General features: G+C 42.1%; 1 protein-coding gene and 1 long non-coding RNA gene across 2 annotated transcripts; one reads left to right on the plus strand and one right to left on the minus strand.

Moving 5' to 3' along the window:
- The first annotated feature begins 28 nt into the window (after positions 1-28).
- LOC126953518 (histone H2A type 1-C) lies at positions 29-15176 on the plus strand. The gene is made up of 2 exons (XM_050788951.1): positions 29-628; positions 14100-15176. The coding sequence occupies exon 1, from the start codon at positions 111-113 to the stop codon at positions 501-503; it is 393 nt and encodes a 130-aa protein (XP_050644908.1). The 5' UTR covers positions 29-110; the 3' UTR covers positions 504-628; positions 14100-15176.
- Positions 15177-19189: 4013 nt separating this feature from the next.
- On the minus strand, positions 19190-23152 carry LOC126953563 (uncharacterized). Its single transcript, XR_007725255.1, has 3 exons — positions 23116-23152; positions 20060-20177; positions 19190-19270 (listed from the first exon to the last, which is right to left on the minus strand). It is a non-coding gene; the product is annotated as an uncharacterized LOC126953563 (long non-coding RNA).
- Between the last annotated feature and the right edge of the window lie 3367 nt (positions 23153-26519).

A 26519-nucleotide genomic window follows, 5' to 3' on the forward strand; every position in this document is an offset into this window, starting at 1 on the left:
ACTCCCCAGCAACTACCTATAAAAGCAGCCATGTTTTACACATTTCTCGATTTTGTTTGTTTTCTCCTGAGCTTGGACTGCTTGTTTTGGTGCTGTTTTGTGTTATTGAGATGTCTGGACGCGGTAAGCAGGGAGGCAAAGCTCGCGCCAAAGCGAAATCTCGCTCTTCTCGTGCTGGTCTCCAGTTCCCGGTGGGCCGAGTGCACCGCCTGCTCCGCAAAGGCAATTACGCAGAGCGGGTCGGGGCAGGCGCGCCGGTGTACCTGGCGGCTGTGTTGGAGTACCTGACTGCCGAGATCCTGGAGCTGGCCGGCAACGCGGCTCGCGACAACAAGAAGACCCGCATCATCCCGCGCCACTTGCAGCTGGCCATCCGTAACGACGAGGAGCTCAACAAGCTGCTAGGCCGGGTGACAATTGCTCAGGGCGGCGTCCTTCCTAACATCCAGGCCGTGCTTTTGCCTAAGAAAACCGAGAGTCACCACAAGGCCAAGGGCAAGTGATTTGACAGGCATCTGAGCTTCCGGAAACGCTATCAAAACCCAAAGGCTCTTTTCAGAGCCCCCCTACCGTTTCAGAGGAAGAGCTAACCTCACTGCTTGTACGTACGAGGGAAAAAAGCACTAAGGTAAGTTAATTTTATCTCAATCTGGAGCAACCTTTATTCTTGCTTTTCAGTTTTTTGGGGAACGGTGTTACTAAAGGTTGGTCTATTAGGTCAGTTAGGATCTAATGTTCGCATGTGCTATCATTATATTCTAACTAACTAGTCTAGTGTTTTGTAAGATCGACCATAGTTGGTGCCTAATTAGTTTACATGCCAGGGATACCTGGTGATCTATCGTTCGGCCCTCCGACTAGTCCCCCTTCTATTTTGTTCTCAATTTAGGCTGTAGGCAGCCTCATTTTCTTAATTCTGTTAAACTTCTAGGTTCCATTCCTGCTAAAGTGCAGAGTATACTGTCTAAAAGTTAACCAGGAAGTTGAAAGGTGTCTAAAAAACAGACTAATGTCTCTACTCTAGAACGATGCCTGACACGCAACGTGCTGTTTTATTTTAAGAGACTCAAGCGTCTAGGTTTCCAGCACAGCCAGAAAAGGAGACTGGGGCCTGTGGCCACTCAAAAACCTTTGCTTTCTGCTCACCTCTCTAATCCTAGCACTTTGGGAGGCCGAGGGGCGCGGATCACCTGAGGTCACGAGTTCGACGCTAGCCTGGCCAACATGATGAAACTCGTCTCTAAAAAAAATTACAAAAACTAGTCGGGCGTGGTGGCACATACCTTTCAATTGCAGCTACTCTTGAGTCTGACTCAGGACAGTCGCTTGAGGTGGGAGGGAGGGGGAGGCTGCAGTAAGCCGAGACCGTGCCACTGTCATCCAGCCTGGGCAACAGTGAGACACCCTCTCCAAAAAAGAAAACCTTTGCTTCTGTCTGGTAACAGCTGCCCCACCCACAAGAAATGGAGATCTGGGACCGTGGGCAAATTTCTAGGGACCTGTTTTCCTGGATTCTGAGTCTCGCCGAGGTTTTCTTCCGGATCTCGGTTTCTGCGCTTTTTGAAATCTGTTTGCTTTTTTGAAATGTAGCTTTGCTCTTGTTGCCCAAGCTGGAGTGCAGTGGCGCGATCTTGGCTCACGGCATGCAAACTCCGCCTCACGGTTTCAGACGACTCTCCTGCCTCAGCCTCAGCCTGCCTAGTAGATGGGATTACAGACGCCCGCCACTAGTAGAAACGGAGTTTCACCATGTTAGCTGGGCTGGTCTCCTGACTTCAGGTGATCCGCCGGCCTCTGCCTCCCAAAGTGCTGGAATTACAGGCGTGAGCCACCGCGCCCGGCCGGTTTCTGCTTTGATCGGAATTAAGTGGGCAGGGAAGTCTAGGCGGGCTGAGTCTTGCCTACGCCTCAGCGCCCAGCTCCTCAGACTGGCCGAACAGACCCCAGTCGTTTAGTCGAACGCTTCTGGAATTCCACTGAAACGTTTTGCATTTTTTGTTTCGAGCCTTCAAATCTGAGTGTGTGGGCAGGAGATAATAATCCAAGCAGAGGCTGTTTACTGCTGACGCTCCTCCCACTTCCCAGATACTGACACCAGCTTGGGGCGGGTCCAGCCTTTTCCGCTCTTTCCTCCTTCCACCCACTCCTTTCCCTACAACTACCCTCAAAGGAAAAGGGTTGGATGTCCCGTTTGGGAGAAAACAAAGTGGCATAGAAGCAAGTGATCACCTTTGATAGCCACGTTAGAATTTTCCGAGGATATTTTTAAATTACAACGATTCTAATGGGCAGTTGGGCTGAGAGTCATCAGATTTGAGGAAGGTCTGGTTTCATATGGCTCTTGGGCTGAGAGGACCGGATTTTTCCCCCTAGCATTTCCTGTATGTCCGAGAATTTGGATCTTAAGGTTGGAACTGCTTTATATGGGCCTTGGAATCCTTTTCATTCCCAGGCCAAATTGCCTTTGATTCCAGCTCCCAATCGGTGTGTGACCTTGGCCTAGGGCTTAATTTCTTCCTGCCTCCTTCTCTTCCTTGCATGCTTTTGCTCACCTTGAAATGAAAAGAATCTGGCTCAGCAAGTGTAGATTCTGAAATCAGACAACAGGCTAAATAAGAGAGATGGTTTATTAGGCACTACTGTGTGCCAGGCAAATTTCATGAGCTTCCAGTATGTTAATTCATTTAATCCAACAATCTTAGAAATAGGTTTTATCCTTATTCCGAATTTTGAGATGAGCAAACTAAGAAACAGCTTTAAAAAAGTTCCAAGGCCAGAAAAACAGTACTTATAACAGCTGGCTATTCTATAACCACACCTCCTTAAGAGATTATTGTCAGAAAAATAAAAAGAGTAAAACATCCATACATAATGGGTAAACTTTGTCCACATACCAGAATGTTACTAATGGCTTTCTAACCTCTGAAGAATTTAAGGGAAGGAGGAAAGGTAATTTTCCCCAGGGAATCTACATGAAGAGGTAAATCTTGACAATGTATTAACACTGTAAATCCAGGGGGAAAAAAAAGCCAGTACAATTTTTATTTAGGGTGTGACAAATGAAACAAGGGGACAGGTGAGAAGATGGCTCAGTAAAGAGCTACAGGACTTGACGCAACTGACTTATTGTGGTGAGTGAGAAAAGGAGAGAGAGAAAACTTGAATTTCAATTCTCTCTGGGGACCAATAACAAGATTTTGTATTTGGTCTGTTTAGTAGTGAAACATTGTGTTAAGTTTGTTAACCTAGAGGCTTTCATCTTAAGCAATACTTAAGATCTAGACCCCCTCTTATTCAATTACTGATAATCAGCATAGAACTCGGCATACAAGAGACACTTGGTGGTTGGGCATTAAGAAAATGTGGAACCGAATGAATCAATGACTAGGCAGCCAGGAAGCACTTTGTTCTAGACTTAGTTTATTACTAAGGAAGACATTAAGTATTAAACACTAATAGGTTGCTAATCGTGTTTTCTCTTTCCAATAGAAAATGTCTTCTAAGGCAGGTATGGTGTCTCACATCTGTAATCCCAGCACTTGGGGAGGCTGAGGTGGGTAGATCACCTGAGGTCAGGAGTTCAAGACCAACCTGGCCAACATGGCGAAACCCTGTCTCTAATAAAACTACACAAATTAGTCAGGCATGGTGGGGTTCACCTGTAGGTGCCTGTAGTCCCAGCTACTCAGGAGGCTGAGGCAGAAGAATCACTTGAACCCGGTAGGTGGAGGTTTTAGTGAGCCAAGATCATGCCACTGCACTGCAGCCTGGGCGACAAAGTGAAACTCCATCTCAATAAAAAAAACCAACCCCATCTCTAAAAAAAATACAAAAATTAGCTGGGCATGCTGGTGCACGCCTATAGTCCCAGCTACTCGGGAGACTGAGGCAAGAGAATCACTTGAACATAGGAGGGGGAGGTTGCAGTGAGCCGAGATGGCACCACTGTACTCTAGCACTCCAACCTGGACGACAGAGTGAGACTGTCTCCAAGAAAAAAAAAAAAAGTAACAACAACAAAAAAATCTACTCTGAAAATCCAAATTGCATTGGCAGTTTGTTCTGGAAACTTCAGAGAAACAGAAGGTGCCAGTTAACCAGTTCATACCTAAGAGGTACTGCTAAGGGCCTACTCCCTAAACAAAGGACATTCCTCATAGCTCTGTCCTGTCTCCTTATCTTGGAAATACTTTACGTTCTACTTTGAAAAGCCACTATTATATCCAAAAGCCCTAGTTACTTCTGGGGAAAATTCTCTATTGAGCAGTGAATTTCGGTAGCTTAAATTGGATTCCAACTCTTGAGCAAGTTTTCATCTACCTTGCCTGAATGGCCCTGGGGAGGACTATTTAAATTGGGGCAAGTGGATGAGAATGCTAAACCTAGAGGTCTCCCAATTACCAAAGGCACCAGGGACAAAAGTTTATCTCAGGAATTTACTGAGATGTGAGGCTGAGATAAAATCATTTTTTGGTACATAAGATATCCTGAACAAAGCAGATCAGTTTAACACAAAATCAGCAGTTGTAATTTCCCTTTTTAAATTTCCAAATAATCTATGGGGCAATATCCTTTCCTTTAATTCATCCATCATCTCTATTCACTTTTTGTATTCTGTAAATCATTTGAACTCTTTTTTATAAGAATTATATTTTCCCCTTGAGGTCACAAAAAAGAAAGTATTAGAAATTTTATAACCAATTTTTAAAAATTGTATTTTAAGGTTAAATACAAACCTTCTAAAGGTTTGCCATCTGTTGATCCTAAATTATAATTATAAATTTATATATTCCTGTTAAATATGTATCATAAGATCATGTGTATCATAAGATGATTAGCAATTTAAGAATTTCCCATGTGTATTGGAGATGAGCAAATGGAATAAGGGTTCATATGTAGCGACAAGATTCTCTATTTCAATACTTAATATTGTACCAAACCAAGTAAGAGGAGCATCATGAGAAAATGTACTAAAAGACAGTCATTACCTATATTTACACCTAGAAAAAAAAACTATATTATTGATAAACTGATAAATCTATTTTATTTATGTATTTATTATTTTGCTCTGTCGCCCAGGCTGGAGTATATTGGTGTGATTTCCACTCATTGCAACCTCGTGCTCCCAGGTTCAAGCAATTCTCCTACCTCAGCCTCCCTAGTAACTGGGACTACAGGCATGCACCACCATGCCCAGCTAATTTTTGTATTTATACTGCAGACAGGTTTCACCATGTTCACCAGCCTGCTCTCAAACTCCTGACCTCAGGTGATTTACCCACCTCAGCCTCTCAAAGTGCTAGGATTACAGGTGTGAGCCACCGCGCCCAGCCTGATAAATCTATATTAAAAAGGATAAATATAACCATTGCACCTTAAACAGAAATTGGAATATGGCATGTAGATTTCAAAATAAAATTAATTTTCTGGCATTGAATTAGTGTAGTCATGTTAAAAAAGTGTCAGAACTTCATTGGATGTTATTATATTACAGGTGTTTGATTTTGATTTGTAGTTTGGGCAGAGTAAAGGAGCCAACATGTCTTAGGATTTAGAACTTGTGCACATTGCCTACAGTTGAAAGAAGAAAGTGTGCTAAATTCCAGCCTCTTTGGTATGTGGTTGGGACCTAAAGTTTTACCACATCCTTCATTGTCTTAGCCTATTCAGGCTGCCATAACAAAATACCAGAGACTGGATCACTTAAACAACAGAATATTTTTTCCCATATCTAAGAGGCTTGGAATGGAAATTCGTTTTCTCACACTTTTGGAGCCTGGAAGTTTAAGATCAAGGTGCCAACATAGTGTGTGGAGAATCTGTTCCTGGCTTACAGACAGCTGCCATCACTGTGTGTTTATATGGTGTTTCCTTGCTTCCTGAGTGGAGAATGAGCTCTAAGTGTCTCCTTACCTTCTATAAGGACACCAGCCCCAGTGGGATTAGGGCCCTATCCTATGACCTTTAGTTTTATGTACCTCCTAAAGGCCCTATCTCCAAATACAGTCACATTGGGGTTTAGAGTTTTAATAAATGAATTTTGGGGGACACAATTTAGTCCATAACATTCTGGCCCTGGCCTGCCAAAATGTGTGTCCTTCTCCCATACAAAAAATTTATTCCATCGCCTGGCACGGTGGCTCACGCCTGTAATCCCAGCACTTTGGGAGGCCAAGGCGGGTGGATCACAAGGTCAAGACATTGAGACCATTCTGGCTAACACGGTGAAACCCCGTCTCTACTAAAACACAAAAAAATGAATCAGGCCTGGTGGCGGGCCCCTGTAGTCCCAGCTACTCAAGGCTAAGGCAGGAGAATGGCATAAACCCGGGAGGCGGAGCTTGCAATGAGCTGAGATCACGCCACTGCACTCCAGCCTGAACAACAGAGCTAGACTCCTTAAAAAAAAAAAAAAAAAAAAAAAAAATTATTCCATCCCAACAGCCCCCTGAAAGTCTTAACTCATTCTAGCATCAATTCTAAATTTCAAAGTGTCATCTAAAAAATCATCTAAATCAGGTTATGGGTGAGACTCAATATGCGATTCATCCAGAGACAAAATTCCTTTCCAGCTTTGAACCTGTGAAACCAGAAATGTTACATGCTTCTGAGGTACAATGGTGAAACAGGCATAATAGACATTCCCATTAGAAAATGGAGAAATAGGAAAGAAGGAAGGTGTAATGTGTCCTAATCAAGTCCAAAACCTGGCAAGGCAAATTATGTTCGGTCTTAAGAAAAACCCTCTTTGGCTTGATGCCCTGACTTCCAGGCCCAGTGCTCTCACAGTGTCACCTCTGGCTCTGTGGGTGGCCTACTCCATCTGCCCTACCTGAAGTCTCGCTCTTTCAGTTTGGTGGGGTCCCGCCCAGGCAGCCATCTGTGAGGGACTCTCCTGCCCAGTTCTTCAAGGCATCTTTGAAGAAGATGGTAGTCATCTTCTCTACCCTACCTTTGAGGTAGAGTCAGCCTTGACTACCTGTTCCCACCCCCACCTTATCCCATCTATACTCTCTGAGTCTTAGATCAAAGTGGCAGCCCTGGTGGCTCCTGCCTGTAATCCCAGCACTTTGGGAGGCCAATGAGAGTGGATCACTTGAGGTCAGGAGTTCCAGACTAGCCTGACCAACATGGTGAAACCCTATCTCTACTAAAAATACAAAAATTAGCTGGGTGTGGTGGCAGGCACGCTACTCGGCAGGCTACAGATTTAGTCTGTCATCCCAGCTACTTGGGAGGCTGAGGCAGGAGAATCCCTTGAACCTGGGAGGTGGAGATTGCAGTGAGCTGAGATCGCACCACTGCCCTACATCCTGGGTGACAGAGTGAGAGTCTACCTCAAAAAAAAAAAAAAGAAAGTGGCACCCCTAATGATCTCATAAATTGCCTTTCGTGGGTCAGTCTTTCCTTTTCTTAAAGAATAGTACACATTGACAGCCAGATAGCTCTATGATCCTGTTCTATAGAATTCAAAAAGTCGACAACCTTCCTTTGTTCCTTTCTGTTTTTGCTGCCTACTTTAGTTCAAATTGGCAGTGTCTCCGCTGGAATAATCTAATCTCTCTTCCTAGCTTCTGCTGAGATGGCTGATTAAATCCTTGTGTCACACCCATTATCTCTTTATCAAGTGGTTGTTCAGGTCAGGCTCAATGTTTCACGAAAGCCTGTAATCCCAACACTTTAGGGAGACTGAGGAGGGCAGATCACTTGAGCTCAGGAGTTAGAGACCAGCCTGGGCAACATGTCAAAACCCCATATCTATAAACAACAGCAACAAAAAATTAGCCAGGGTGTGGTAGTGCAATTAGCTGGGCATGGTGATGAGCTCCTGTAGTCCCAGCTACTTGGGAGGCTGAGGTGGGAGGATTTCTTGAGCCTAAAAGCAAAGGTTGCACTGAACTGAGATTGTGCCACTGTATTCCAGCCTGGATGACACAGCCAGACCCTGTCTCAAAAAGAAAAAAAAGAAAAAGAAAAAGAAAAGATTGTTCAACCATACCTCTTCAAGAAAAGCTTTCTCAATGTTTGCACTATAGATTGAGAAATCTATCCCAAATCTCCAAGTTATGATTGTGTTTTGCTTAAAAATTCCTTCTTTGGCCGGGCGCGGTGGCTCAAGCCTGTAATCCCAGCACTTTGGGAGGCCGAGATGGGCGGATCACGAGGTCAGGAGTTCGAGACCATCCTGGCTAACACGGTGAAACCCCGTCTCTACCAAAAAATACAAAAAACTAGCTGAGCGAGGTGGTGGGCGCCTGTAGTCCCGGCTACTCGGGAGGCTGAGGCAGGAGAATGGCGTAAAAACCCGGGAGGCGGAGCTTGCAGTGAGCTGAGATCCTGAGTGAGCCACTGCACTCCACCCTGGGCGACAAAGCGAGACTCCGTCTCTCAAAAAAAAAAAAAAAAAAAAAAAAAATCCTTCTTTATTTCAGCTGTTTCCTTTCACATTTTACTATAAGCAATAAGGAGGACCTAAACCACACCTTCAATACTTTTCTTAGACATCTCTTCTGCTAAATATCCAGTTTTACTGCTTGTAAGTTCTTTCCAGTAAACACTAGAGCGTAATTCAGCCAAGTTCTTGACACATTATAACAAGAACAGCGATTTCTACAGTTTCCAATAACCTGTCCCTCATTTTCATCTGAGTCCTCACTAGAGTTGCCTTTAATGTCCATATATATATATATGTATATATATATATATTTTTTTTAGATGGAGCTCTGTCTCCCAGACTGGAGTGCAGTGGTGCGATCTTGCTTGGCTCACTGCAACCTCCACCCCCCCACCCCGCCCCAGGTTTCAGCAATTCTTCTCTGCCTCCGCCTCCGGAGTAGCTGGGACTACAGGAACGCATCACCATGCCCAGCTAATTGTTGTATTTTTAGTGGAGATGGGATTTTGCCATATTGGCCAGGCTGGTCTCAAACTCCCAGCCTCGTGATCTGCCCCCTTCAGCCTCTCAAAGTGCTGGGATTACAGGCGTTAGCCACCACGCCTGGCCTAATTTCCATATTTTAACCAACATATTTAACCATATTCTATTCATGATCATTATAAATCTAAGATTCTATGAAAATGGAAGCTTTCTTTCCAGCTGTCTTCCTTTCTGATCCTTTGCCAGAATTGCCTTTAATGTCCATATTTCTATCAATAGTCTCTTCACAATTGGCTTTTTCTAGTATGAACCTGAAACTCTTCTACCCTTTACCCATCACCAGTTTCCCAAGCCACTTCCCCGTGTTTAGGTATTTGTTGTTGCAGCATCCCATGTCTGGGTACCAAAACCTGTTTTAGTCAGCTTGGGCAGCCATAACAAAATACTACAGACTGGTGGCTTAAACGGTAGACATTTATTTTCTAACAATTCTACTGGCTGGAAGTCTAAAATCCAAGTTGCCAGCATAGTCAGTTTCTGGTGAGGATCTCTTCCTGGCTTAAATTATTTCACAGACACCAGGCAGATAACCATATCCATTCTTTCTTGTATTCGTTAATAATCAGAGCTGAAAGTATAGGGCTCTAAATTTACACTTCAGCAAATTGTTCTGTCATTAAGTATTCACCTCAAAATGACCAGACTGTACTATGCTCTAAATTTTAGAAACTTGTAGCTTGGTTCTGGTCCCTAGTCTTTGTTCTGTCTAGTTAATAGATTCATCAATACAACGGTTCCAAAGACTGTCTATATGCAGTAAACTTCCAATTTTACATCTCCAGCCTGACCTTTTTTCTGAAATTCAAATGTGTGTAGCCACATTTTCATTTGACATCTCCATTTAGAGCTCTAATAGGTCTTTCACCATAAACACTTCCAAGACACAGGAATAAACATTGTGCTCCTTAAGCCTGTTATCCCTTCCAGTTCTTCCCAGTTCAATAACTGACACTACCATTTACTCAAATCAACATTCTAAGAGTGGCACTTGCTACATTTCCTTCATCTCTACAAATCCAAAGTTACCTGTGAGTCACGTCACCTACATATTCAATAATTCATTCTCCATACTCCTTAACCATGACTTGACCACTCAGTGACCACCTCTGACCTCTGTTCACCTCTTCTGCTGTTCTCCTTTGCTGTTCCAACCACTCTGGTCTCTTTTCCCATCAAGCAGCTAAACTCTGCTGATTTAAGACATTTACCTTATTGGCCTCAGTCTCGGAAATGCCTGTTCTTTGATTTTTCTTCTGGTGAGCTCATTTTCACTCATCAGGTCTTATCTCTGTTTCAGACAAGCCTATCTAAAATAAACCTACCTAAATGGATTGAAAATTAATTTGTGTGTGTATGTGTTTGGAAATGGTGGTGGGAGAGTGTCTTTACTAAGTGAGGAGGAAACACAAAAGCCATTATAGGAAAGGACACAAACTAGATAGGTCCAAAAGTGGCCTAAGACAGAATATATGTAAAGAGAGTTGTAGAAAGAGCAATAAATTGGGATAAAGGATTTCCAAAACATATACAGGGTTAGTAACCTCAATTTACAAGGACGAACTGGAAACGTTAGTAAAAAGACAAACAACATAATATAAAAACTGATTAAATGGTATTTTATATCATGTATTAAATTCAAATGGCCAATACATATGAAAAACAAGAAAAAAAACCTTTCTAGTAATTCAAAATTATACATATTAATACAACAAAGGGATACTATTTTTGTTGTTGTTGTTGTTGTTGTTGTTGTTGTGAGACAGTCTTGCTCAGCTACCCAGGCTGGAGTGCAGTGGTGCGATCTCGACTCACTGCAACCTCGACCCCCCCTAGTTCAAGCGATTCTCCTGCCTCAGCCTCCCGAGTAGCTGGGACTACAGGCGCCTACTACCATGCTCAGATAATTTTTGTATTTTTAGTAGAGATGGGGTTTTACCATGTTGGTTGGCCAGGATGGTCTCGATCTCTTGACCTTGTGATCCGCCCGCCTCGGCCTCCCAAAGTGTGCTGCGATTACAGGCGTGAACCACCGCACCCAGCCTAATTTTTGTATTACTAGTAGAGACAGGGTTTCACCATGTTGGCCAGGCTGGTGTCAAACTCCTCCTGACCTCAGATGATCCACCCACTTCAGACTCCCAAAGTGCTGGAATTACAGGCGTGAGCCACCGCACCTAGCCTGGGATACCATTTCTTACCTATGAATAGACAACCACTAAAGCCAGTAATACTCAGGACTGTGAAGGATGAGGAAGAATTGTCATTATCATGTAATTTTTCAGAAGTTTTCCTGGCAATGTCTATTAAATTTTATTAATAGACATTTGGAAAGGGAGAGTGTCAACAATAGAATAAAGGCCCCACTAGGTAAGGTTACATATGTAAGGTCTCTTTCAAAACTGTCATGAGAGGTTGGGTGCAGTGACTCATGCCTGTAATTCTAGCATTTTGGGAGGCTGAGGCGAGTGGATCACTTGAGGTCAGGGGTTTGAGACCCTCCTGGCCAACATGGTGAAACCCTATCTCTACTAAAAATACGGAAATTAGCCAGGCATGGTGGCACATGCCTGTAATCCCAGCTACTCGGTAGGCTGAGGCAGGAGAATAGCTTGAACCCAGGAGGCAGAGGTTACAGTGAGCCGAGATTGCGCCACTGCACTCCGGCCTGGGCAACAGAGTGAGACTCCGTCTGAAAACAAAACAAAAAAAAACAAATAAAAACTTAAAAAAAAAAAAAACTAATTATACATGTAAAACGTTTAAGTAACTATAAATAAGAGTACTGTTGACATAGTGAGACATCCATTTATACTATGGAATGTTACACAGCTACCCACAACAATAATCTGGTGAAACAAAATCACACACACAACTGATGAGAGTAAATAGAGAACTGTATGGAAGAAAACCTATCACATTAATTATCTCAGAGAGCTGAAACTAAGTTGGTGCAAAAGTAATTGTGGTTCTTACCATTACTTTCGCGGGCAAAAACTGCAATTACGTTTGTACCAACCTAATAGAATGGGGTGAGGAGAGGTTAACCTTTATAAACGTCTCTGTGTGAACTGTTAAAATGAGCAAGTATATTTTTTTAAAGTATAAAGAGAAACAAAAAAGTAAGCTTTCTCCATTTCCCACCTCAAATTATGTTCTATCACTCATTCTGTTTAGATTCTTTCAACTGCAGTTTGAAGTTTTATCAGATTCCTTGTTGTTTGCCTCTTTCCATTAAACCTAGCTCCACAAAGTAGGGACCTGATCTAGTCATTCACTGTTATGTCCCAGCATCTAGCAGAGGGCCTGACACTTAGTGGGAACCCAAGTATCTGGTAAATAAACCAGAGAATAGATACTTTTTAGCCCAGAAATAATTTCTATATAAAAATGATTATATTTCAGATATGCACAGAGTGATTATCTGAATTTCTGCATAAAAATGTCTTCCTATAAATCATTGTTAATACATTACCTACTCACCTTACCCAGCTACTAGGAACACAGTGAAGTTTAGAATTACACCCCATTTGTTTTCCACACTCTTACCATTTTCCCAGTTTCTACACTAACCTTTCCAGACATCATGTATACTGATAATTCTAAGTTGTCTAGATCGTTAATTCTTTTAAGGGCCAGTTCTCTGCTAGCTGGCATCATGCATAAAATAATTCTCTTTAATATACTCTGGGTCTAGGGTTAATAGATGTTTGCTTAAAATCATGGAAAGAAAATGGTCACACAACTGGTGGGTGTGATCAAATTTGTGCTGTTTCATCCACTTAATGTTTGCTTTGTGATAATGGAACCTCCCAGCTTTTATCTTCCTTCCTTCCTTCCTTCCTTCCTTCCTTCCTCCCTCCCTTCCTCCCTCCCTCCCCTTTCTTTCTTGACAGAGTTTAGCTCTGTTGCCCAGGCTGGAGTGCAGTGGCGCGATCTCAGCTCACTGCAACCTCTGCCTCCCGGGTTCAAGCGATTCTCCTGCCTTAGCCTCCCAATTAGCTAAGATTACAGGTGCGTGCTGTCACACCTGGCTAGTTTTTGTATTTTTAGTAGATGAGTTTCAGATGTTGGCCAGGCTGGTCTCCAACACCGGGCCTCAAGTGATCCGCCTGCCTTAGCCTCCCAAATAGCTGGGATTACAGGCCTCAGCCACTATGCCCGACCCCAGCTTCTATATTCTAATGCTGAGATTATTCAGTTAACACTCTTACCTACTAGGATAAGTTTGTTGAAGAATTTTACCTTACCTTATACCCTATACCTTCACATCTACCTGTACCCTGGTCCTTCACATCCTTTCCATACAATAGATCTTGTAAATACAGGGGGAAAAAACCCCAGAATGATTATGTTGACAACAAAACATTTTTGTGCAAAAATGAAGTAGTCACTATCTAAGCTACAGAGACTTAGGATTGTATTCCTGAGTTATATGTCATTTTAGCCATCACTAGATCTTAAATCCCAGTTGCTAAATTGAAGGGAGATACATTACTCTTTTTAGAGCTTTGCTCTCTGATACAGTAGCCATTAGCCACATGTGATATTTTAAATTTAAATAATTAAATCAAAAATTCAGTTTCTCAGTCTCACCACATTTCAAGTTACTGGTGTCTACTGTATTGGATACACACACATAAAACATGTCTATCACAGAAAATTCTATTGGATTGCACTGGGCTGTGTACATTTTGTGTCCCTGGGCTAATAAGTTCAAGTGCACTTAACTAGCCTCCTCCAGGTGAAATCAGAGGATAAATTTACCATATAAAATACAGGACACCCAATTATATTTGAATTTCAAACAGGCAACAAATAATGGCTTAAGTATGTCCCTCGCTGCACACTCAAATACTACATAAGACATCCTATACATTAAATATATATATATATGCTGTATATCTGAAATTCAGATTTAACTGGACATTCAGTATTTTTAATGTGCCAAATCTGTCAACCCTATCTTAAGAGCAACATTGAAGTGTCTAGCCTGGATAGGTCCTTTTACACCACAGGGAGTTATTTGAGAACTTGAGAAGGGCTGGTACCTGTAAAGAAGCTAACTCATTATGAAGAAAAGGATCTGTTAGTTTTTCTGTATGTGTAAGGAAGGCCAAGAAGGAGGTTTCCAGATATATTTACTTTTTCTTCTCTCTCTTAGGTTGCAAAAACTTCTCATTTCAGAGAGATGCCAGGATCCCGAGTGCCTGCCAAACCTACCAATTCTAAGGAATAAGTGGATGGATGGTGTCAATGTTCCTACCATCACTGATTGATTCTGCATCCGCAAATTTTTTTATTAAAAACATTCTACATTGTGTGTGGGGGGGATAAGGAGGGTAAAATGAAGAGAAAGAAATTATTGAGGGGAAGTTCTTCTGAGTACAAAATGTGTTTAATTTTTTAAATAAGTATTACATTCACAGGGTTCAAACGATTTGAAGTAAAAAGATAAATAGAAAGAATCCACCCCTCAACTTACCCCAGGTGATCACTTTTCTTTTTCTTGTGTATCTGCCCAGTATTCATTCCTGCTAATATCAGTCAATAATGAATGATACGTGTTACCCACTTTTTTCATCCTTGCCCAGATATCAGACTGTATACACTGTTCTGCACTTGCCCTTTTCATAACAATCTATCTTGGAAAACTTTCCCTTTGAGAACATACAGAGCTTCCTGTACATAGTTGCATGTATTGCGTTATGCAAATGCATTATATTTTATGTAACCTGTCTACTGTTGGTAGGCACTTGAGTTTTTTTAGTCTTTTGCTATCAAACAGTTCTGGGATGATTAACCCTGATTTACTGCAAAATTGAAATTGCTGTGCTATTCTGCTGGAATAGTGGTAAGTGAACAGGAAATTCCAGTCACTCTTGGGCTAGACTCAAGGTTCTTCTTAAAAATTACATGGCCATCACCAAGTTAGTTGTTTTGAACCTTAATTTCTTCACCTCTAAAATGGAGGTAATATTTACCTTAATAGACTATGAGAATGAAGATTATGTATGTGAATTGTTTGGTGCTCTAAAGAACACCACAAATAAAATTATTTTATTTTGAAATTAAATTTAATTTTAATTGTACTGTGTGTAATTTCTTAATTTTGAAATAATTTTATTTGTAATGCGCATAATCTTATTTAATGTATAATGTATATACTACATTGTAATAGAAGATTTCCCAAATTCCAGCCTGGCATGAGGTAATAAAAGGTAATGCAAAGGGAGAGGAAGGCATGTGTCATTAATTTTCTGCCTAGGTTACCTCCCTGGTTAAATTGCTATTTCCTGCCTTCCTTGCATAGAGATTAGGAAACATCCTCCTGACCTGCCTGCCCTCTTTTGCCTCCTTTTTCATTTGCCTTGTCAAAGTCTTTCAAAACTTGTCAAGGTCTGGTTTTAAGACTGTCTGTTACTCTTACAAAATCTGTGTGTATTGGTGGCTAAGGGCCTGTATGGTCCACTGCTGTATTCCAGCTCCCAGCATGGTGCCTGACGCTGCGTGGCAAATAGTAGTCACTCGAGAAATGGCTGATGAATTCATGAGGCCTACTCTGGATGGAAATTTCAATTCTGGCCCTGAATTTTTCAGGAGCTGACAAGAGAACCACCTTAATATCATAGGCTGAGTTGGAAGAAGGGAACACCCAATTTATTCTTAAGAAATACCTTGCCAGTTACTGTGGCTTAGGGCAGTAATCCTAGCATTTGGGGAAGCCAAGTTGGGCAGATGGCTTGAACCCAGGATTTCAAGACCAGCCTGGACAACATGACGAAACCCCATCTCTACAAAATATGTAAAATTTAACTCTGCGTGGTGGGCCTGCACTTCTGGTCCCAGCTACTCCAGGGCTGGGGTGGGAGGATTGCTTGAGCCCTGAAGGTCAAGGCTGCAGTGAGCTACGATTGCAGCACTACACTCCAGCTCTGGGCAATAGAGCGAGACCCTGTTTCAAAAAAAAAACAAAAATGCCTATAAAAAGTGGGTTTTGTGTGTCTACACACGCACACATACATACCTGCATAGACATGCACTCAGGTATTCTGGAAAAACACAGGAATCTGAAGCCAAAATACCTGTGATTTTGTTCCAGCTTTGCCACTCACCAAGTGTCTGATGGGATTAGCTATCTGCCATCTCAAAATTTTTCTTTTGTAAAATAAGATAATAGTACCTCCCAGAGTTGTGAAAAACTATCAAATGAGAAAACACTATATTCCTTGTAAAACCTGACATAAATATGTGCAAAATTATATAAAGACCATCTTCTGTCTGTCTGATTTTCAAATGTGGAAAAGTGAAAGCAGGAGAGAATGTTGGGATTTCTATCTGAGATTGCTGGCTTCCACCTGCAGAAAATGAAGTAACTGGGGATCTTATACCTAAGTACTAACAGATTCTGGTTGCAGTTTGCCTCCATGGCTAAATGAAGCTTGTAGAAGAGTCAGCCTGGTAGACATGGAATGTTGAATGGTGGTGGAGTGTACCCACTCACCTCTCACCAAGTCAGCTCCAGGTTCAGAAGCAGCAGTCCCTGTGGACGGCATGCATGTTTGTGACTCAGCTGAGCCACCTTTCCAAACAGGGATGCCCCCTACTCTGCCCATTCTGCTTTTAATTCAACTTGACTTCCTACCTTCAGTGAGGACATGGAGAATTCATCCCAACTGGGTACCTGAGCAAACTTGGCAGAGCAAAGAGAAATGAGGAAGGCCCTAGGTAGATTGACCCTGGGGAAGGAAACAATCAATGAAAGACCACAGAAAGAATCTTCCATTTCCTTTAGCACAGTCCCTTCAGATTGAGGATGAAGAGGCTGGGGCTCTGAATTGGTTGGCCTTAGGTATGGTCACAAAAACAAATCAATGGCTTTTCCACATCCACACACTGAGTTATATTTCTGCCTTTGGTATTGTGATTTTCTCTGATCTCCAATTAAAGATCTATGTGTGATTTTAAAGCCTCCCTTCCATTCTACTCTGCAGTCAGTGTAACATTGGTAGTTTGAAACTGGACATAATGGCAGCATTTACACCATGGGAACTAGCATATGCTAGGGGTTTTTTTGTTTTGTTCCTCAAGAGTCAGTAAACATATCAGCACACCACTGCCTTAAATATTCGCTGCTCCTTCCTGGTAAGGATATCCTTCTCTCTCTCTCCACTCCCCAACTCCATCCAGCACATGCACATTGGGTCACTCTATTGTGCTGTTTTTCTACCCAGAAGGGCCCTATCTCAAATGACCCCTACACTTCTGGTCTCATTTAAGTTCCATACTCTTTCCTATGATCTGTACCCACTGCATATATTTCCATATTGTTTGCCACCTCCCCTGTTTTCGTGTCTGCTCTCCAAATTTTACGAGGAAGCCTAGAACACTCTTTTTGCAGATACTCGCTTAAATGTCACCTCAGTGAGGCCCTCCATTGACCATTTTCCCATTCCCAGAGGGGCAGGGAGGCCTTCTGAGAAAGTGACCATCATCTGGTGGATGGTGATGCTGGCAATGTGAACTGTCAGCAACAGCATAGCTAGGAAAGCAGTGAGCAAAGGCACTGTGAAGACACAAGCAGAGCTCTTCAACCAATGACCCCAGGGACTTTCTCTGGGTTGCCTGGCAATGAACTGGGAACAATGGCTGCTTCTTTTCCTGTGGGAGGATCAGCCAATGTTCCCAGGTGCTGGAAGGCTGGCTTTCTCAGCTGACACCCACACAGAAAATGTTTATTCTCTTTATCAAGTCTGCTCTCATGCTTTCTCTATGAAAAGGAACAGCCCGGGCTGTGTGTGGGTCCCTTTCTGGAGCACAGCCTCTCTGTGCATCAGGCTACCCCCTTCCTGGGCTCAGGGCTCTGTAGGCTGCAGGAGAACAAGAACTGTGTATCTGCAACCCTCTGCCCACTAGTTCCAGCTGGCACAAGCAACACTGTGCCTGCTGACAAGACAGGCAGAAGCCACGAGAGGAATTAAATTACCTCCGAAGGTGGTAGACAGTGGAAATGAGTGGATATAGGCTTTCATTAAGGGACTAGGATTTAACTTCTTAATCATTATTCAAATCACCTTGTATCTCATCTTCTCAAATGCTCTTAATGAAAGTCACAAACCAATAGCTCTCTGTAATTTTCCATTTATGCCCCCCTTTCTGTTGTCCATTCTTTGCCCACTATCTCTCTCCTCTCTATTTAACATTAGCTATTTTTAAAGGAGCAAAAGAAACTTTTCTAAACTTTTGCACTGGGTAGTGCAAAATATGCGTAGGCCCTACTGCCACATGCCACAGATGCCCCAGTGGCACTCAGTCATGTAGGACCTGAGTTAAGCTCCTAGTTTCTGGTGGGCCCACATTTGTGTCATGGTGCAGCATATGTGGACTGGTCGTCTGGCTCTGTGATTAGGAATCTAACTTTTAGTTCGGTTCTAACCTTCAGCTCAGAAGCTGAGCCTCAGGTTGAGATTGATATTCCTTGTTGCCCAAACGTACTGTAGGTTGCTATGCTATCCAAACTACATGTAATTGATCCATTTCTAAGCTCATTCACATGATTCAGTGAATACAATTATTTCCAGGGCTGTTAGACCAAAGACCTCAAATCCCTATGTGGGCCTCTCCACAGGACAATGCACCACATGGCAGCTGACTTTCTTCCAAAAGAATGAGCCAGAGAGAGGGACCAAGAAAGAAGCCATAACCTTATGTAACCTAATGTCAAAGGTGACACAACATCATTTTTGACATATTCTATTTGTTAGAAGCAAGTCCCTAGGTGCAGCCCACAGGAAAGGAGATAATACCAGAGGATGAACCCTCAGAGGCAGGGATCATCCTAGAGAATACCCAACACACTGGGTAAATCACAATCTGTTTAAAATAAGGCAGAACTGTCTTCTTGATCTGACATCCTTAAAAATGGAAGTGCACCTCTGTGTTTCCTAGGGCACTTTGTTAAGTGCAGGTACATGGTCACATGCAGGTACAGGGTCACAATCTAAAATTGCAGAAATATTTGTGGTGTTTGCATTTCTGTTTGTTTCTATCACTTGCCCATTTACTCTCTGATGCTGCTGTATCTCACTGGAAACTACATTTCCCAGGTTTCCATGCTCTCAAGTTTCCAGTATATCTGGCCAATGGGTGGCACTGATGGATGATGATGGTGGGGCAGAGTATTTCTCTTCTTCTTTGTTTCCTGGGGCTTCTCCAGCCTCCTTGGTACTTTGACTTTAGTCCTACCACAGAGCCTTTCTCCTGGTGGTCTCAGTTCCTGCCTTACCAGCCTGCGCTCTTCCTGCTTGACTCCAGCATCACCTCTCCCCTTTGTTCCTAGAGGACAGAGGTGGCAACTTTCTGCTGCAGCTTATCTGTGGGTTGCCCTCACCCCCTCTCTTGGGTTTCTCAACTCTTTCATCACCTGTTTATCTAATTACCTCTATTTAATTCCTTCTATATGAAATCCCTAGCGTGGACTATACTTGTACACTGACAAACAGTAGGATTGAATGAACATTGCCCTTTCCTGAGCAACTCATGTACAGAGAGCATGGTTTGGAGTGTTTGCTAGTCTTAAATGTCTGACCTGGTGCTCATGCTGCTGGAAATTTAGAGGATAGTCACTTCTTCAGGATGTACCTTCACTACTCTGGGCTAAAGTTTCTTGTTTTGTAAAATGGGAGGATTTGTGATATCTGTGGTCCCTTAAATCTCTGAATACTGGGGACTCTAGAATTTTTCCATAAGGAAAGCATAGGAACTGCATGCTGATTGGGAAATGGTGGAAGCATTTTATATGAGACTAGCATGGGACAGTGAGGCGGAATAGTAAAAAATAAGAAGAAAGGAAAGGAATAGAAAACCCAAAACCTTGAATTGTCCATATTCCAGAAGGTGAGTGCCACTGATGCACACTATGAAGAAAGCTAACATGAATCATGCCATGACTTCATAAAATAAGTACATTATCTCACAAATCGCTTCCTGTTTTATATTCCACTCCTTGCTTTCTACCTCACCCCCAAATCAAGGAAGCATGCTAAGGAATAAAGTTCCAGCTTGGGCAACATGGCAACACTCCGCCTCTACAAAAAATATAAAAATTATTTTGGTGGTGTTCACCTGTGATCCCATTTTCTCTGGAGGCTAAGGTGGGAGGATTACTTGAGCCCAAGGGGTGGAGGCTGCAGTGAGCCGAGATCATGCCACTACATCCAGCCTGGGCAATGGGAGTGAGACTCTGTGTCACAAGGGAGAAAAAAGCATAAATAACACTTTGTTGAACTTGGGATAACAATAATTTACAAAGAATGGTAGAATTCGTTACTAGAAAAATCTCAGGAAGAGAGGCAGCTATCTTAGCTGTAAGACCATGGGCAATTGACATCTTTGGGCATCATTTTGTCTTCTGAAAAATGGTTTTAAGAGTATAAGGGTTATTATAAGGACTACTTGTCAAGTGCTTAGAACAGTATCTAGCACATAGTATCTATTCTATAGTAAACTTCATGAATATATTCCAATAGTCTGAATTGTCATCCACTATACTTATATTGTAACTGACATAATTTTTCTTTTTTTTTTAAGATGGAGTCTTGCCCTGTCACCCAGGCTGGAGTACAGTGGCACAATCTTGGCTCACTGCAACCTCTGCCTCCCAGATTCAAGCAATTATCCTGCCTCAGCCTCCCTAGTAGCTGGAATAATAGGCATGCACCACCAAGCCCAGCTAATTATTTTTGTATTTTTAGTACAGATGGGGTTTCACCATGTTGGCCAGGCTGGTCTCCAACTCATGACCTCAGATGATCTGCCCACCTCGGCCCCCCAAAGTTCTGGGATTACAGGCGTGAGCCACCGCGCCTGGCCATAACTGACATAAGTTAAACAGGTATATTATACTTAAAACATGTTCCTCCGTTAGCAGTTCTAAGCAAATCTGCCTCCAAAGGCCAAGGAAACTGAGATGCAGAAGAAGGATGATGACAAATCAAGAAAGAAACTTTTAATAGGGACTTATAAACAGAAGCCATGTCTTCCATGGCATCTAGACAACTTGGTGAATCTATCCACCTGCCATTACCCCACCCCAAACCCCAGGGCTTATAGATGTAGGGAATTTGCCTAACGGCAGGATTTATAGTAAGTATGTGTTTACAATAACATCGGGATTGTTTTGACTTAAGGTCAGGATTTATGATAAGTACTGGGAAGTAGAAATCTTAGAGGCATTCCCAGAACTGGGATTATTTAGAAGTCAATACAGCAGCCAGGCGCGATGGCTCACGCCTGGAATCCCAGCACTTCGGGAGGCCGAGGCGGGCGGATCACGACGTCAGAAAATCGAGACCATCCTGGCTAACACGCTGAAACCCCGTCTCTACTAAAAATACAAAAAATTAGCCGGGCGTGGTGGCGGGCGCCTGTAGTCCCAGCTACTCCGGAGGCTGAGCCAGGAGAATGGCGTGAACCCGGAAGGCGGAGCTTGCAGTGAGCAGAGATTGCACCACTGCATTCCTGCTTGGGTGATAGAGAGAGACTCTGTCTCAAAGGAAAAAAAAAAGAAGTCAATACAGCAGATTAGCATCTTAGATTGAGTTACTTTAGTTTCCACACTACAAATACAGAGTTCATGTAAGAGCAACTATGATTTAAAAAAAAAAAAAAAAAAAAAAAAAAAAAAGGCCGGGCGCGGTGGCTCAAGCCTGTAATCCCAGCACTTTGGGAGGCCGAGACGGGCGGATCACGAGGTCAGGAGATCGAGAACATCCTGGCTAACCCGGTGAAACCCCGTCTCTATTAAAAAATACAAGGTGTTTTTACGGGCAAGGTGCCCGTAAAAATCTTAGAGGCATTCCCAGAACTGGGATTATTTAGAAGTCAATACAGCAGCCGGGCGCGATGGCTCACGCCTGGAATCCTAGCACTTCGGGAGGCCGAGGCGGGCGGATCACGTCAGAAAATTGAGACCATCCTGGCTAACACGCTGAAACCCCGTCTCTACTAAAAATACAAAAAATTAGCCGGGCGTGGTGGCGGGCGCCTGTAGTCCCAGCTCCTCGGGAGGCTGAGGCAGGAGAATGGCGTAAACCCGGGAGGCGGAGCTTGCAGTGAGCTGAGATCCCACCACTGCACTCCAGCCTGGGCGACAGAGCGAGACTCCGTCTCAAAAAAAAAAAAAAAAAAAAAAAAAAAAAAGTCTGGTGATCACCTAGAAAATGAAGAGTTCATAGAATGGTGAATTGTTCATTGTATCTTTTCCACAGTGCAGAACGCAGTACTCAAGTGTCCCTGGGATAGAGGAGCCAATTGATCAGGAGACCACTGCTTGATGAAAATGTCTTTTATTACAACTCTACGCTCAGAAATTATCTTCTAATTTGTATCTTTGTCTGTAGACCAGAATGTAATGCAATAAACATACCTCTGATAAGTATTTTTAATATGTAGTATATCTTTCATTATAAGTTGATAAAGTAATGGTATGGCTTATAAACCTATCTCATGTGAATTTAAGTTTGAATAATCATAGTAATAGATATTCTTACTATATGTCAGACATTGTTATAAGCACTTCAAAAATATTGTCTACTCCTACCAACAATCCTACTAAAGTAGGTAATAGTTGTAACTTAAGTTTTTGCCCAGTTATATAACAACTCCCCACATCTTGGTGGATAATAACAAGAAGGGTTATTTCTGGCCCAAATTCTATTTCTGTATGGATCAGCAATGGCTCTGCTCCACATTTTCTTCATAGACAAGATCCAAGCTGAGCTAAACTGACATAAAGGGATCTCAATGCTCTCAAAGATTCTGCAGGGAAGTAGACACATGGTACTTCTACTCATATTTTATTGACCAAAGCAACTCACTTGTAAAGACTGATATATAGATAGTAGAAAAGAGTGCTCCTTACATGGAGAGGAATATAGTAAACCCATATCAATGGGCAAGGATATATAATACTCCCCAAAAGGGCAGTAAAATCATGGGAGAAATAGTACAATTTACCGCAATATTCTTATCTAAATTTTAGGCATGAGAAAATTGAGAAATAGAGTTTAGTAAGTTTCTTAAAGTCACCTAGTAAACGATACAGGATTGAGATTGAAATGGAGTGGTCTGTCTCCATAACTCTGACACCCAGACTCCAAGATGGCTCAGTGAATTCTCACCTTCTGGCATTCACAGACTTGTGTATCTTGAGTATCTCCCTCCCAAATTGGATAGCTCTGACCTATGAAACTAACAAATATTGTGACTCCCAAGGTTAAGTCATAAATGATATTGTGACTTCTGTTTTGCTGTCTCTTGAATCACTCTGGAGGAAACCAGCTGCAATATACTGAACCCTTGTGTAGCTCTACAAAAGGTCTCATGTGCCAAGGAACAGAAGTCTTCTGCTGATAGCCAACATCAACTTGCCAGCCAGGTAAGCCATCTGGGAATTTTCCAGTCCCATTCTTCAGCTTAAGTATGCAGATGACTAAAGTCCATGCAAATAGCTTGCCTCCAATCTCATGAGAGATCCCATATTGAAACTACTGTTCACTCACCCTCAAATTCCTGAATCATGGAAACCATGTGACATAATGATTTTTTTCTATTATTTTAAGCCACTAAATTTTGGGACAATTTGTTTTGTAGCAATAGAGTCCATATCAGAGTCGATCTGTTTAAACACTTTGCCAAGCTGCCACCACATATAAATTAGTGATCATGTGTAAACAGATAATCCTTATATTTACAAACCAGCAAATTCATGTAATGTAAGGGAAATGGAGAGTAAAAAGTAAAGAGATATTAAGGAAACAATTATAGGAAGTATCATAGATAAAGAGAGAAACAGAAAAACTGAAGATACCCAAGAAGGCCAAATACAATGTGTTCATTAAACCACCTCTTCCAAAGACAGTGGCCAGAACTTTGAATAAATAGATGCTGAAGAGATTCTTTGAAAAAATGATTATAGGTTCAATGTTAAAGTAAATGGAAAGGTTGCTAATATCTCCAAAACCAATGTTTTTCACCCTGCCGCCTATAACATAGTATTTCTTCAGTATTCTGATTGCTATTCATGAAGTCCATAGTTGGTTGTCATCAGCTTTACTGAAATTAGAGAGGGGAGGGGAGAAGAGGGAAAAGGTGAGGAAGGGAGGAGAGGACTGCCCAAACATGGTCTCCACATGCTTCTTGGCTTTCACAGACCACAATGGCCTCAGAATAATAAAATTTCTTATGAGATAGTTTAGAGACACAAGCCTGAAGAGTCAACAAAATTAAATATGCCAGCTTTTACAACCGAGAGAATGTCCATGAGGAGTAGACTAGATAAGTAAATACATGGGGCCAAATTCATAATATGAAATAGCAATGCAGATCAACAAACCTGAGCTTTCTGCATCAATATAAGAAAGAGGAATGAATCCCAGTGAAGGAAAAAAGAGCAAGGCACACAATAATACACTATGATTTCATATATATGAATTTCAGAAAGAGGACAAACTGAATCATACTGTTCATGGATACATATGTACAAAAAAACACCTAGAAAATGATTTTAATAAAAGTTCAGATAATTGAGAGAAGGAGAGTACAAAGGGAATAGTATCTGGATGTCCAGGGCCACTAAGTAGATATATTTTAAAAAATAAACTTTATCATATTTTTAAGAAAAACATATTGTTTGTTTTTGTTTTTTGTTTGTTTCTTTGAGACAGAGTCTCACATTGTCAACCAGGCTGGAGTGCAGTGACAGGATCTTGGCTCACTACAGCCTCCACCTCCCGGGTTCAAGAGATTCTCCCACCTCAGCCTCCTGAGTAGCTGTAATCCCTACCACCACACCCAGCTAATTTTTTTGTATTATTAGTAGAGACAGGGTTTCACCATATTGGCCAGGCTGATCTCAAACTCCTGACCTCAAGTGATCCATCCACCTCAGCCTCCCAAAGTGCTGGGATTATAGGCGTGAGCCCAGCTCTAGAAACATGTTGTTTGCTAATAAAGAAATCCATGCTGACAGTAGAAATTTTGAAAACACATAAAGGTTTAGATACAATAATAAAAATAATTTGTATTTCCACCACTATGGAGACTCTCTGTATCACAGTTTGGTGTTTTGCATTTTTTTCTTTTTCTTTTTACCACCTATGAAAAGCATTCTTTTTTTTTTTTTTTTTTTTTTTTTTTTGAGACCGAGTCTTGCTCTGTCACCCAGGCTGGAGTGCAGTGGCGCAATCTCGGCTCACTACAAGCTCCGCCTCCAGGGTTCACGCCATTCTCCTGCCTCAGCCTCCCAAGTAGCTGGGACAACAGGCGCAGGCTGCCACGCCTGGCTACTTTTTTTGTATTTTTAGTAGAGACGGGGTTTCACTGTGTTAGCCAGGATGGTCTCCATCTCCTGACCTCGTGATCTGCTCGCCTCCGCCTCCCAAAGTGCTGCGATTACAGGCGTGAGCCACCGCGCCCTGCGAAAAGTGTTGTAACATGGTGAAATACTAAGAGAATTATTTTTGCAAAAAATTGCGAAAACAAAGGTGCAAATATAATATACAACGTTTCTTATTTTCAGCAACTGTTTTCCTCTCATGTTAATGTTTTGTATAACCATATACAATGATCAGAAATAGGAAATAGACGTTGCTAAAATGTTAACTAAACTTCAGACCTATTCAAATATTACACATCTTCCCACTGATGTTCTTTTTCTGTGTCAGAATCCTGTTCTGGATCCCACACTGAATTTAGTCACTATTTGTTTCTTAGTCTCTTTAAGTCTGTATTAGTTCTGCAGTCTGTTCTTATATTTATCATGTTCACACTTTTGAAGAGTGCTGATCGGTTATTTTGAAGAATATCCCTTAATGAATGTCTTTTTTTTTCCCCCCTACTGTAGTGAGTTTCTGTGTTTTTGACAGGAAATACTACAAAAATGATAAAATGTCCTTCTCAATGCAATGAGTTTATGATACATAGATGCCTTCTTACTTTGTGATGTTTACTTAGCTAAGGTGGTGATTGCTAGTATTCTTCAATGTAAACTTATTATCTTTTCCTTTGTAGTTGATAAGGTAACTTGGAGAAGCAAATCATGCTTCCTAAAATTTGCCCACTAATTTTAGCATCCATTGATGGATTTTATGTGAGGCAAGATCACTATATTGTTTGCCTAATGACCATTTTCTGTTTCCCTCCTTCCTTCTACATTTACTAATTGCAATTATACTGGAAGGAAGAATTTTCCCTTCTTTTTATTTATAAACATATAAACATATATGTTAAAATCCAATACTTTTTTTTTTTTTTTTTTGAGACGGAGTCTCGCTTTGTCACCCAGGCTGGAGTGCAGTGGCGTGATCTCGGCTCACTGCAAGCTCTGCCTCCCGGGTTCACGCCATTCTCCTGGCTCAGCCTCCCGAGTAGCTGGGACTACAGGCGCCCGCCACCACGCCCTTCTATTTTTTTTAGTAGAGACGGTGTTTCACTGGGTTAGCCAGGATGGTCTCGATCTTCTGACCTCGTGATCCGCCCGTCTCAGCCTACCAAAGTGCTGGGATTACAGGCTTGAGCCACCGCG

Source organism: Macaca thibetana, chromosome 4 (assembly GCF_024542745.1).
Source record: "Macaca thibetana thibetana isolate TM-01 chromosome 4, ASM2454274v1, whole genome shotgun sequence".
Classification (NCBI taxonomy): Eukaryota; Metazoa; Chordata; class Mammalia; order Primates; family Cercopithecidae; genus Macaca; species Macaca thibetana.

What these genes read in the sequence shown, in the direction of transcription:
- LOC126953518 (XM_050788951.1), top strand. Translation starts at nt 111, where the DNA reads ATGTCTGGACGCGGTAAGCAGGGAGGCAAAGCTCGCGCCAAAGCGAAA.